This window comes from Thermobia domestica, chromosome 7, assembly GCF_964235325.1.
Source record: "Thermobia domestica chromosome 7, izTheDome1.hap1.1, whole genome shotgun sequence".
NCBI classification, from domain to species: domain Eukaryota; kingdom Metazoa; phylum Arthropoda; class Insecta; order Zygentoma; family Lepismatidae; genus Thermobia; species Thermobia domestica.
This window is the reverse complement of record NC_137460.1, coordinates 58,204,450-58,217,992: the sequence shown is the minus strand read 5'-3', so window position 1 is coordinate 58,217,992 and position 13,543 is coordinate 58,204,450. Positions and strand designations below refer to the sequence as shown.

At 40.4% G+C, this 13,543-nt stretch overlaps 1 protein-coding gene across 2 annotated transcripts in view; it reads left to right on the top strand.

Moving 5' to 3' along the window:
- Positions 1-13,543, top strand: part of LOC145690137 (cytosolic phospholipase A2-like) — a 120,202-nt gene that overhangs the window by 31,917 nt on the left and 74,742 nt on the right. For both annotated transcript variants that reach the window (XM_081764732.1, XM_081764733.1), the window contains exons 2-3: positions 6,101-6,125; positions 12,058-12,139. In XM_081764732.1, coding sequence (XP_081620858.1) covers positions 6,101-6,125; positions 12,058-12,139 — 107 coding nt within the window. The remainder of the gene's footprint in view (positions 1-6,100; positions 6,126-12,057; positions 12,140-13,543) is intronic.

Sequence of the window (13,543 nt, the reverse complement as noted above, 5' to 3'; positions counted from 1 at the left end):
CCTTTTACTACTGCTGAACTTGCTGCTGTTTTGGATTCTACGAAGGACACGGCACCTGGTCCTGATGGCATCTGTTATGCTACGCTCCGGCACCTGCCTGACGATGGCAAGCAACATCTTCTTGACCTGTACAACCGCATCTGGCTTGAAGACTCCTTCCCCGCTGCCTGGCGTGAAGCATACATTGTTCCTATTTTGAAGCCTGCTAAACCTGCCACGTCAAGTGGAAGCTACCGCCCGATCGCCTTGACTAGCTGTCTGTGTAAACTTTTGGAGAAGATGATCAATACCCGCTTAGTCTGGTTTCTTGAACACCATGGCCTCCTTTCCAATCTTCAGTGCGGTTTTCGGCGCTTCCGTTCCACTACTGATCATTTGGCGCATCTTGAAAGTGCTATCCAGGATGCATTTCGTCATCAAGAACATCTGATAGCCATTTTCTTTGACCTTGAAAAGGCCTATGACACCGCTTGGCGATTTGGCATTTTGCGGCAACTCCATCTCTGGGGCTTACGTGGCCACTTGGCTCTCTTCATCCAGAATTTTCTCCAACAACGTTCTTTTAGAGTCAATCTTGGAGCTACTCTCTCTGCTCCGTTTCCACAAGAGAATGGCGTTCCACAGGGTAGTGTGTTGAGTGTCACATTGTTTGCTGTTGCAGTGAATAGTGTGATGTCGCAGCTCTCCCCTTCTGTTCATGGGCTGCTTTATGTGGATGACTTTACTATCTACTGTCGCTCACGTGATCTCCGTACAGTTACTCGCCAGTTGCAGTTAGCGCTCAACCGGCTTCACCGATGGTCTACCACTACTGGTTTCAGCTTTTCTCTCTCCAAAACACACTGCGTACATTTTTGTCGCCTTCGTCACTGTGCCTATGATCCTGAGCTGTTCCTTGGCTGTTCTCGATTGTCCTATGTGGATCATGTTCGTTTTCTGGGCTTGGAGTTCGACCGACGACTTACCTGGGCTGTTCACGTTCGAGACCTGAAGTACCGTTGTCTCCGCTCCGTGAACTTACTACGTTTGGTGTCCCATCTTTCGTGGGGTGCTGACCGTGTGGTGATGTTGCGACTATATCGTAGCCTCATCCGCTCCCAATTGGATTATGGCTGTGTTGCATATGGTTCTGCTCGACCTTCCATCCTACGTCATCTGGATTCTGTTCATCATCTTGGCCTCCGTTTGGCGCTTGGAGCTATCCGAACTAGCCCTATTCCTAGTCTCTATGTCGAGGCTCATGAACCATCTCTTTCCCACCGTCGGGACAGCCTGCTCCTGCGCTATTATATTCATATCCGTGCCGTACCTGACCATCCTTCGGCCTTTGCCCTTGAGGCTGGTGCTCGCTATGACAGATATCAAGCACGACCTACTGCTACCCGGCCTTTTGGCATTCGTGCTATAGACCTTGGGGCTTCTCTTGGACTCGATGTCCCTGCCATCTATCCATTGGGCCTCCTGCCCATTCCTCCATGGACAGTTCTTCCACCAGTTGTCAGCTTTCATCTAACGCAATTTAAGAAGTCTGTTACCAGCAATCAACAATTTTGTCAGGAGTTCTTCTCTTTTCTGGATGCGTACCGTACCTACGCTGTCTTCTACACGGATGGTTTGAAGCATGAAGATTCTGTTGGTTGTGCCTTCGTCACGGATGATCATAGCGCTGGCTTGAAGCTCCATCCTACTTCCACTGTGTTCACTGCTGAATTGGTTGCTATCCTGGAGACTCTGCATTATATTCGTCGACGCCATCTCCGACATGTTCTCCTGTGCTCTGACTCCAGCAGCGCTTTACATAGTCTCACGGATGTGTCAACTGTGCACCCTATCGTTCAGCAAATTTTCCTCTCCTGCCATTCCTTACATCTTGCAGGTTGTGATGTCCAGTTTTGTTGGGTGCCTGGCCATGCTGGTATTCCAGGTAATGAGCATGCTGACCGTTTTGCCAGAGAAGCTGCCCTTACAGGACCTGCCTATTCAGCACCGCTCCCCAGCTCTGATCTTCGTCCTGTGATCGATCGTCTTCTTCTTCACCGCTGGCAGACACACTGGGATGAGCAGATTCACAATAAGCTGCATGCAGTGAAGCCCCACCTTGGAGTCTGGTCGACGAGCTCCCGATCAACTCGCCTGGAAGAGCGGACTTCGGCACGCCTTCGTATTGGACATAGTCATCTCACCCATGCACATCTTCTGCGACGTATGCCTCCGACTCTGTGTCGTCATTGTGGTCAGCCCCTGAGTATTCGTCACCTCTTAGTGGAATGTGTGCCTCTTGCTCCTGAGCGAGCTCGACTTGGATTACCAGCCGATATGGCAATCTTGCTTGGAGATGATGTCCAGATGATCCAGCGAGTTTTCGCGTACTTGCAGCTTTTGCACGTCTTGCGTGATTTGTGAGTGCATTTCTCACATGTCTTTTAATTAATTTATTTCTGCTTTTATCTACCGTTTGTGTTTTTTCATGGTGTTTTTATGCTTGTCATAGCGTTTCCTTGCTTTTATCTTCTTTACTGCACTGTCATATACATTACTAATTATAAGCTGCCCCACGTGTGTGCCCCTATTGCCGAGCTGCCCCGGCAGAGAAGATTAACATGCTGTTGTGTACTAACCCGTCCTTGTGTTTGTGTATCGAGTTTGCACATTTCTTGAATGCTATGGCATTTTAATTCATAAATGACCGAACACCTTTTACTTACTCCAGACTTTGTTTTTACTTAATTTTGTCTGTGATACAATGCTCTTTTGTTGTTGGGTACTTCATTTTACTGTCAGTGACGGGTGCAAAAGACCTCGCTGTCGACGCACCCATATAAACTCTTTCAATCAATCAATCAATCATTTTAAATCGTATTAACTACAAAGAATATGGTTGGCAAATTTGCGGAGATTTGAAAGTTATTGCAATATTACTTGGTCTGCAAGGTGGATTTACAAAGTACTGTTTTTTTTTTGTGTGTGTGTGTGTCTGTCTTTTGGACTCAAGAGCCACAGGAAAACATTTTTCACAAAAAGAGTGACCCCCCAGAGAGACATTTAAGCCCGGTACCAACAGTGTCAAGTATGAGCCTCTGATCGATCCAGTCAAGGTGCTGCTTCCACCTCTTCATATTAAGCTGGGCCTCATGAAGAATTTCGTAAAAGCTATGGACAAAGAAGGTGAAGGATTTAAGTATCTTAGACAGTGTTTTCCAAAACTAGGTGATGGTAAATTAAAAGGAGTTTTCACAGGACCTGATGTTCCCAAACTTATCCATGACGAATTGTTTGAACAGAGTTTAAACGACAAAGAGTTAAATGCCTGGCGTGCTTTTGTTCAAGTTTTAAAAGGATTCTTGGGCAAAACTAAAGCTCAAAATTACGAGGCTCTGGTGCATCAACTTCTGGTCGCATATGAAGCTCTGGGATGTCGCATGTCTTTGAAAATCCACTTTCTGCACTCCCACCTAAACTTCTTTCCAGATAATCTTGCAGATGTAAGCGACGAAATGGAAAAACGGTTTCACCAGGATATAAGAACGATGGAAACTCGATATCAAGGACGCTGGAACCCTGCAATGATGGGGGATTATTGCTGGTTGGTGAAGAGAGAGGACTCAACATTTCATAAAAGAAAAAAGTAAAGCAGATGATGTTATTTGCAGCTCTAAATATTAGACTTTATAAATTACTCTGTGTATGTAAATGCTAATAGGCCTACACTAACAGAATATGTATAGTTTTTTAGTGCTAATACACAAACAGAATATATAGTTTAACTGGTTTGATTCAATAAATTAATTTTAAGAATTTTTAAAACTGGATGTCGTTCTTGACCAACTGTTGAAGTGAAGTTGATTCCCTTTCGGCACGCAAACAACTCATTGGCCGGTACACTTCATGATAGCTCATTTTCTCTATTATGATAAATCTGGCAACTATGCGTTACACAAAAATGCGAGCTAATGTAGTAAAATGGATATCATATTCATATTCAGGGACCCTAAAATTAGTCAGAATCAGTGAGTTTTGTTTCTGTAACTTTTCAAAAGTTTAAAAACGTCGGCCTGTGTAATTACGTCCTAAGTTAAATAAAATTTAATCAGTTTGACGGTAGTTTTCGGAATTTTAGAATTTAGAGCTAAATATTTGTAAAAGTATGAGTTTTACGAAAAATTGTTTCGCTATAAAAAGTATTGTTATCTATGTTCTATAAAACTACACTAAATGTGTCTCTTTATATTCAACCATAATGAAGATATTGCTATTTTATCTGGGTATTGTTAATTTGACACTTCCAGCGGCTATTTTCCAAAATGGAGGGCGAAGGTCAGGTGCTATTTCAGGGGACTTTTAGTATGTTGTTTAGAACATCATTCCCAACATCTACGTCAACTTTTAACTTGTTAATAATGTGTTCCTTTCTTCATTAAAATTTGAACTTCATTTACTGCACTAATAAGCATTCTCTTATTATTGGAGACCAGTGGACGCTTTTAAGTGTGGTAAAAAATTACTTTTTTTTAACTTCAAAATACGAGGAGATGACTTACCTACTGCATTAATTCTTGTATACGAGAGTTGAAATGTAGGTAAAAGTTTTCTTGCCATAGTTTCAAGGGATAAAAGTTTACTTATTTATTTTTATACAAATATAACCATTCTCAAGAGCCGCCACTGCTGATGAGACACTTTGCAAATATAGAAACTTTCCTATACCACGGGTTCTCAGGCAGCCCTCACTTGGTTAAGCTTACCCCATATTTAAAAAAAATAGTTAATAACTTGGGAGACAGTGAATAGCTTCAAAAATGTAGAAAATAAGCAGTGTCGGTTTTAGCGGGTAGGCCTGGTAGGCAAATACCCCAAAATTTTGAAAATTATATAAACGCTAAAAAGTATAATAAAGAGTAAATATATTTTCCACTACTTACATTAATGGTAGATAATTATTTAACAAATAGCATCAACCACTATTGTAAAAAATAATTTCCTTCTGTCATTAATCAATCAAATTTAAGAGCGTTCACCTCTGGTGCATGGGGTCGTGGGTTGAAACCCTGCTTCCGCCAAGTGAACTTTGTAGTGGACGAACACCGTGTGCGTAGGTTTCCTCGGGGTTCTCCCGTTTCCTCCCACTTTCTTCATTCCGCCATTTCACTCATTTCTCATCTTCACTGTCTCCTTTAGCCTAGCTGGCATAAGCGTGGAACGTAAAACTTAAAAAAAAAAGTAATTATTATGGAAACTTCTTACAAATGTAGGATAGGATAAATTTTGTAGAAACAAATAGAAATTAAGTCGCGACCAGAATCGGGCATTCAGATTGAGCGATCATTTTCCGCAACTTGTTTACTATTTGTATGACATTTATGCCATTTCTTAGCTTTTTATTGGGGGTGCGGTGGTTCAGTGGTAGAGCGTTCATCTCCGGTGCTTGGGGTCCCTGGTTTGATCGCAGCTCGCGCCATGTGGACTTGTGGTGGACAAACACCGTGCTCGTGTGTTTTCTCGGAGTTCTCCCGTTTCCTCCCACTTTCTTCATTCCACCATTTCATTCATTAATCATCATCACCGTCTCCCTTAGCCTAACCGGCATAATCGTGGGACGTAAAACTGAAATATTTCATTTTTTAAAAGATTTTTATTGCCTAAATGAATTGTGTGTGTGCAAATATGTGATTAAAAGTTTCATCTAAAAGGAAAAATGCCCCATAGTGTTGTGTGGCATCTGCTATATATTGTTTCATAGTTAATTTAATTACTTTTCGAATAAGTAATGAAATTACTTATTCCTTTTAAAAATTAACTTCGCAGTCATATTGAGATAAACCTTACATGGCATGGAGTAGGGCCTAGCCAAAATTTTTCTTCAAAACTTAAACATTACCTTTAATATCAACTTTAAAAAAAAAAAAAGTGTTCTCTCTTGCAAGGGTTCGTGAAATGAGTTTTAGCATTGCCCACCACCGTCGTGAAGACAAACGAAAATGTATAACGAACTTGTTTAACACTAAACTAGTTGTGTATTCTCCAGCTTTGAATATTTTCTATTAATAATGCGTATTTATATTTCCTTCCATTAAAATATTAATGTTTTCTCTTTTCATTTCAGCTTTGATCCTTTCCAGATCTTTGAGGTGAGTACTTTTTCCCCCACTAATGTTGCTTCTATGTTATTAAGATTTAAAATTATCCTTGAACATTTCCCATTGTATAAAGGGCTATTAAATATTGCTGTTTTTAAAAACTGTATACCTCTATACCTCGTGATAAAGTTTTGGGATTATCTAACATCTAATAAAATGCTAGCCCATTTTAATAAACGAACTTGTTGGATACGTGCGCATACGCGCTAGACGCCGACAGTAAAACGTCTGTGCGAGGAAAAGATAGAAAAGGGAGATAAAATACGAAAACGCGTTTAACTTAAAACAGAACCGTTAAAAAAATGTTAAAAACCGTAAAGATGATCACGCAAAACACATTTATGAATGATTATAATATTGGGTACCTACCCGCTAACGCTATCGCCTTCGGTGCGAGTGGTCCCGGGTGCGATTCCCTGTGGGAGCACTCGGTCGAAAAAGTGTAAAACGCTTTTTCAGGCCAGCCACCCTGAACGAGGTTTTCCTGGGTTTTCTCATTCACATCAGGTAAATGCCGGGGTGGTACCTAACATATAGGTCCCAGGTCGCTTCCTTCCCTTTCCCCGGATAGTGTGCACGCCGAGGGATGTCATCCCTCAAACGTGACGGGCTAAATGGCCTTACGTTAGATGCCGAAAGTCCAGAAATCTAAGTCCTAAATCCTAAAATATGGATATTCACCGTTAATCATCGCTGTTAGTCATCGTTAATCATCGAAGATGTTAACGGATTGACTCCCATTAAAGAACTCAGCAGAGATAATCGGTCTAGCTATCACCAAAAAAATCAAAGTCTTTTTCGTTCAAGAGTTACCATGTGGAATAAAGGACGTATATCAACGTTACTATCTTTATAAAGCCCACTTAGCGTGATCCTGATAAATATAAAAAATACGAAAGATACGAGACGCGCTGGAACTGTATTTGTCTCTGTACTATTCATAACAAAGTATTCTTATCAACAGTGACAGCGATGGGTAGTGAGTTGTACGTAGTCAAAGATCAAGGAGCTTGATCTTACGTTAGAGGAGTAATTGATGTATCATTCATCATAGCAACGTACACGCGCGACTCTGTTTGCCCAGGTGTCATGTTAGAAGGGTCCGGAGTCCGGACAAAAGGGTGAGGACAGAAAGGCCCAAGTCAAAAGGGTGCCGCGACAAAAGGACCCGGTCATAAGGGCCCACGATGAAAAGACCCACATCAAAATGGCTCGAGTCAAAAGAACTCCACGTCAAAAAAGCCTGAAAAGCATAAAAATGCTTATTAGATGAAGAATATTCAGTGGACAATACCTGATTTATTTCTATTCAAAGAACATGCATGTGGATATGTATACAAGGTTAGTCAAAAGTATTACGACAGTCCATAATAACGATACGCGTGGGCGAAAGTAAAGTAAATGTTATAAGTGGGTATTGATGCTAAAACTGCATTGAATGGGATGTGGACCTCATGGCAGATACCTTGGATTCCGCCATATATCACACAACATTTTTTAAATGGAAAGGGGTGTTTGACACAAATTTAGACTAAAATCTTCCCACAAATGACGATATGATTTTTTTTTTTTTTAATCTACATTCGTTTACGAGTTAAGTGTACAGTTTGGCATTTGTATGAAGTAGACAAAAGTATCCGATCAGGCCAGTTATAATGAGACATGCTGGCGGAGAAAAAACAAATATTGCAAGTGGGTGTTGGTGCAAGAACTCCATTGAATGGAAGTATGGACATCGTGGCAGCCAACTTGGATTCCGCCACACAATATTGGATATCACACAATATTCTTTACATGGAAAGGTTGCGTGTGACACATCAATATTGTGTAGGATCTTTCCCAAAACAAGAATATGAACTCACTTTTCATCTATCGCTAATTCTTTACGAGATAGTGTGTGCTACATTTGACTTTAAAAATTTAGATTTATCTGAAAGAAGGTTTACTATATCCCTGTGGGTAACAGACGGCATGAACAAGAAAACCTGACATTTACTTAAATTTATAGGACTACAAAAGGCCAGTCGGTCTTAAAAATTGGAAAGTACATGCTGTAGCATATCACGAGGAAGTCTTCTCGTTTGTTTTACAATGCGATGCTGTAAGTCATTCAAGCTATGTGGTTTGGTGTGATACACCTCATTCTTAATGTAGCCCTATATCTACGAGGGTTACGTACTACGAAAGTTTTGAGATGTGAAATAACTTACATACTTAAAATCAATTTAACACATTTTCTCAAAGTATTCACCATTACACTGTACACACTTTTGCATCCTCGAAAACCACTTTGGAAGCAGTGTTGCCAGTCTTTTTCCTCAAGTGTTGAAAGTTCATTCTCGTAAGCCACTACAGCTTCTTCAGGGCTGCAAAACCTCTTTCCACGCATGCGATCTTGATCTTGGGGAACAGAAAAAAATCACACGGGGCAAGGTCAGGGCTATTCAGTGGATGAATCATAAGTTTGACCTCCGTAGATTCTAAAACTAAATTGTGATATTGGTCGTGTGTGCGGACGCGTTGTCATGATGAAACAGGATCCCACGCAATTCAGTTCTTGGACGCCGTTCCCGAAGCTTCTGGAACACTTTTGTTAGGCAAACAGTGGTGTACCACTGAGCAGTAACAATCCTTTGTTCTGCAAGTGGAACAGTTGCAACATGGCCAGATTTGGAGAAGAAAGTTGCGACCATCTTCTTCCCCACACTTCGCAGTCGCTTCACTTTCGTGGGTGGATTTTCGTCTGGAAAGATCCAAACTATAGACTGGCGTTTATTTTCAGGGTCAAATTGATAGATCCAAGTCTCATCACCAGTAACAATGTCAGAGACGCGTCAAGAATTGCCTCCATCAAATCTTGCAGGCATTTCTTCGCACCATTCCACACGCATGCGCTTCTGATGTTCACTCAAAGTGTAAGGCACCCAACGAGATGGAACCTTCCTGAGCCGAAGATGATCATGAAGAATTTTTGTTACTGCTGGCGATCCAATTTTCACTGTAGATTCAATGTCCTTGAAAGCTGTTCGAGGATTTTCTCGAATCATTTGTTCCACAGCGGCAATGTTTTCATCTGACACAACTGTTGCCGGACGTCCAGCTCTCTCTTCATTTTTAAGCGATGTCCAGCGTCTTCTGAATTCACCAAACCACCGAAATATTGTAGCACTGGAAGGAGCAAGGTCCCCAAATGGCCCCTGCAAACGGTCAAAGCTTTGTGTCTCGTTCAAACCACTTTTGAAATCGTAAAGGATGATTGCCCGAAAATGTTTCCTTTCGAGCTCCATTCTAGACAGCCGAATACTACTCACATCAACAAACAAGTGAAGGCGATACGGCCACGCCGATAAGTGAGGCGAGTTGAAACTTGCTTCGCTTCTTCGCTCTGGATACCACTACCGAACGCAATTGTTGGAATTCAAATACTATGCCACAACAATGCGTATCTCAAAACTTTCGTAGTGACCCTCGTATAGAAGGTAATCCAATTTGATAGATCGGGAAATCTTGCAGGCAATCTGATTACACCGTGCCTTCCAATCCATCGTTGTGAAAACGTTTTCTCTTTTATGTAAGTGTTATCAAAAGTTTAGTTCATAGTGTGGTGGCACTCCGTCCTGTTTGAGCCAAACATGATCAAAATTATATGCGAAGACTTAATGACAGGAAGAATCTGTTTACGATGCACTGTCAAATACCTCTCACTGTCAGATTGATGTCTGTGGAGAAAGGATAAACAATGAAATTTCATATCATTCTACCCAAATATTCAGTTTCTGTGGATACTGGCTATGATTCGGGTTGTCATATGTCCGTATTTTGTACGAACGGTTTGTATTTTTGGACCCGTGTCCGTATCGTACAAAGCGAGAAATAGGAAAATGTCCGTATTTTCCTGTCTGACTACACATTCTATTATAAAATCATAAAATCTCCTTTTTTAATATCTAAAATAAATCAGTCAATTTTGGTACATCTTCATTGCCATAACGTTATCATAATGCCGGGTAAAGTAGCAAGTGGAATCTATGTAGAAAATATACAAACGTGACTTTTCGCTCAACTTTCTAAGGGCCGCGGTGGCTCAGTGGTAGAGAGTTCCCATCTGGTGCATGGGGTCCCTGGTTCGATCCCAGCTCGCGCCAAGTGGACTTCGTGATGGACAAACACCATGTGCGCGGGTTTTCACCCGTTTCCTACCACTTTATTCATTCCACCATCTTCTTCATTTCTCATCATTACTGTCTCCTTTAGCCTCGCCAGTGCAACGTGGGTCGTGAGACTGAAAGATTTCATCTCATTTCATTTCATTTCACCCAACTTTGAGCATTTATTTTACGTTTGGGGCTCTTCGATAAACTTATCCCCTCCTGCTTTAAAAAACAAATTCAAGACAAAAATATGAAAAAATAGATAAAGGGAGCTATCTACAGGTAGTATCTACACCAATGCTATCATGTAGTCTAAAAAATATTGAGCCTTTTGCGCACGAAGTGGTGTTAGTTTCCCAAATCTCAGGGTATATGAGTCGCAACATATCATGCTTATTTATTCGATAGATGATAGTTGAAGTAGATGTGCAAAAAATGTTGAAATTCTCATAATCAGGCGTAAAGTATTGCACTGTGAAGATGAGTGAATTTTCCGCATAACCGCTTCATTTTACAATTTTATTTCGATAAAGGCACAAATGGTGCGCAGGCCCGTGAAGAAATTTGTGCTGTTTATGGGGAAGATACGTTATCAGAAGCAACAACTAAAAGATGGTTTAGTCGCTTTTGTCCCGGAAATTTCGATCTTCAAGATGCTCATCGCACTGAACGATCGATCACAATAAAAGTGGGTGATATACAGGCAAGTCGGCATTATAATATCGCCAGTGACCTATGCATTCGTCACCAAATAGTATTAAATCATTCGGATAAATGTATCTACAGAAAAGCTCGACGTTTCGGTGCCACATGTACTGTCCCAAAAACATTTACTTGATCGAATTTCTGTCTGCAAATCTGTATTGAAACGTAACGAACATGAGCCATTTCTGAAGCGGGTGATCACGAGTGATGACTAGTGGATAACCTACGACCAGAACACGCGAAAAAGATCGTACTTAAAGCGAGAAGAAGCTTCACAATCTGTGGCAGAACCCATACTAACACTCAGGAAGGCTATGCTGTGCGTGTAGTGGTATTGAAAGGATATTGCGCATACAAGCTGGGCAGAATGATATACTCGGAACGGTAGATTGTCGACGATTAACGTGAGTGTACCTAGCAATTCGGAAGTAACGACCGGGGCTGGTCAACAGAAAAGATCACAACATCAGATCACATCTTTAACGACACGTCAGAAATTGAGAGCTTGTCTAACAGGTTTTAATGCATCCACTGTATAGCCTGGACCTTATTCCGCTAGACTATCATTTGTTCCGATCTCTACAGAAGTCCCTCAATGGTGTTAATTTAGTTTCAAAAGAGGCCTATGATAACTACATGTTACTTTTTTTTTTTTTTTTACCAAAAACCACACAAGTTATGTAGGGAATACTCGTATGAAGATTGGCGGGAAAATGGCAGAAGACCATCGAACAAAATGATGCATATATGGTTTCATGTTTTCAAATCACAATATATGTATTCTCAATTTTGACTTTCAAGAGCTCAATACTTTAAAGACAACTTTATATAATAAGTTAGCTTTATAGGGTAGAATAGTAAGATATTAATGTAAAGATTTACTGTTTGTTTCAGCTAGTTACCTTGTAAATACGTGCTTCTTTTATTACATTTATTTATTTTTAAGTAAGTATGTAGTCCTATCTAAGCAAACCGTATGTATTATTATTTTCTGCACATCATAAAAGACATAAGTCGCTCCTGATCGAGAATTTCTGGTGTAAGTCCTAACATTAGTCTCATTACAGGTCAAGCAGAAAGCTCCGCACATCCTCACGGTTCAAGTATTGGAAGGTCATGATATTACTAAAGGATGGATAAACGATTTAAGTAAGTATAATTGCCTTTCATTCTATTTATATTGTCACGTAACATTTATTAGACATTAAATTGATATTGACAAGCGTATGTTTTTTCTAATCTTTTTGTGTCAACGTACTTACATATACAGGGTGTCCCGTAACTCCTATGACCGCGTTTGGGAGTTGAAAGTAGACATCAAAAGAAACTACAAAATATTCAGACAAAATCTCGAAACCGTCGTCGTTTACGAGTTACGAGCATGGGAAATCTGACGGCAGGGGGCTTTGACACGCTATAGCAGAATGGCGAATGACCTTGACACAATCAGTGTGGGATTGCACACACGAAGTTATAGGCGTAGTATCCAAAAATATCAAAATCAAACCTCCAGAACAATTGCGCAAGGGATTCCCTAAAGGAAGTAGTGGATTCCCGCTTATGTTTGCAAACGAAGATCGGTCAAAATGAGCTGGAAAGAGTGTTTAATATTAAAGTAGAATTCGTCTGTGACATTGTCGATCGGGGAAACAGAATCAAAGATACAGTATTGAGAATTGTGGGGCTGCTATAATTTGTTTTATAACTACCAGCAAACACGTTGCAACCATACCAAAAACATTCGTGTATTATTCAAGGTTAGATTAATTTGTTATGAATGCATGCAACGTTGCACTTGGTAATACCACAAACAAGTACGGAGTCGTCTATGTAACACTTTGTTGCTGAATCCACAACATAGTGTGTTCTACGTCCTGTATTAATGTGTTACCAAAGCTGTCGTCTACATGATATGTAGATTGTCCTGTGCACTGACACATCTTACAATGGAAATGGCGTACGTTGTTTGAATGTTTGCACTAACACAAAACTGCATGGAGTATTCACCATGTGTTCGTGAATCTTACAAAAGTATGCTGAATATTATAACCTAATAAAACAGTATACTCCTAGAAATTATTAACTTTTTAATTTAATAATTTAGTCTGATACAAATATTTCGTGGCCCACCCAAAACTTCCTGAGGACTCACTAGGGGTAGCGACCCGTAAGTTGATTCATTGCAATATATTGTTGTGTGTTTATTTTCAAATGCAAGTATTAGAAGACTTGGTACACCCAACGTAAAGTAGCACGTATCAATCAAGGAACCCGTAAATCAACTTTAAACTTAGACACTCTTCCCTTTCACTTATGTAACATCATTTCACTGATACGAACGTAACCAATTAAACCAGCGTTTTGAATAGTGTTTCAGGAGTGTTGATCGGTATATGTGTGTGTGCTAAGAGTATTAAATTCAATTCAATCTACATTTAAGGAAATCCGATGAACTGTACACTTTCACTCATAAAATAGGATAGAATCGCTTGATCATCTGGTAATGGCTAGAATTAAACTTGCAACATTGTTTTCAACTGAAGTGCAGAAACT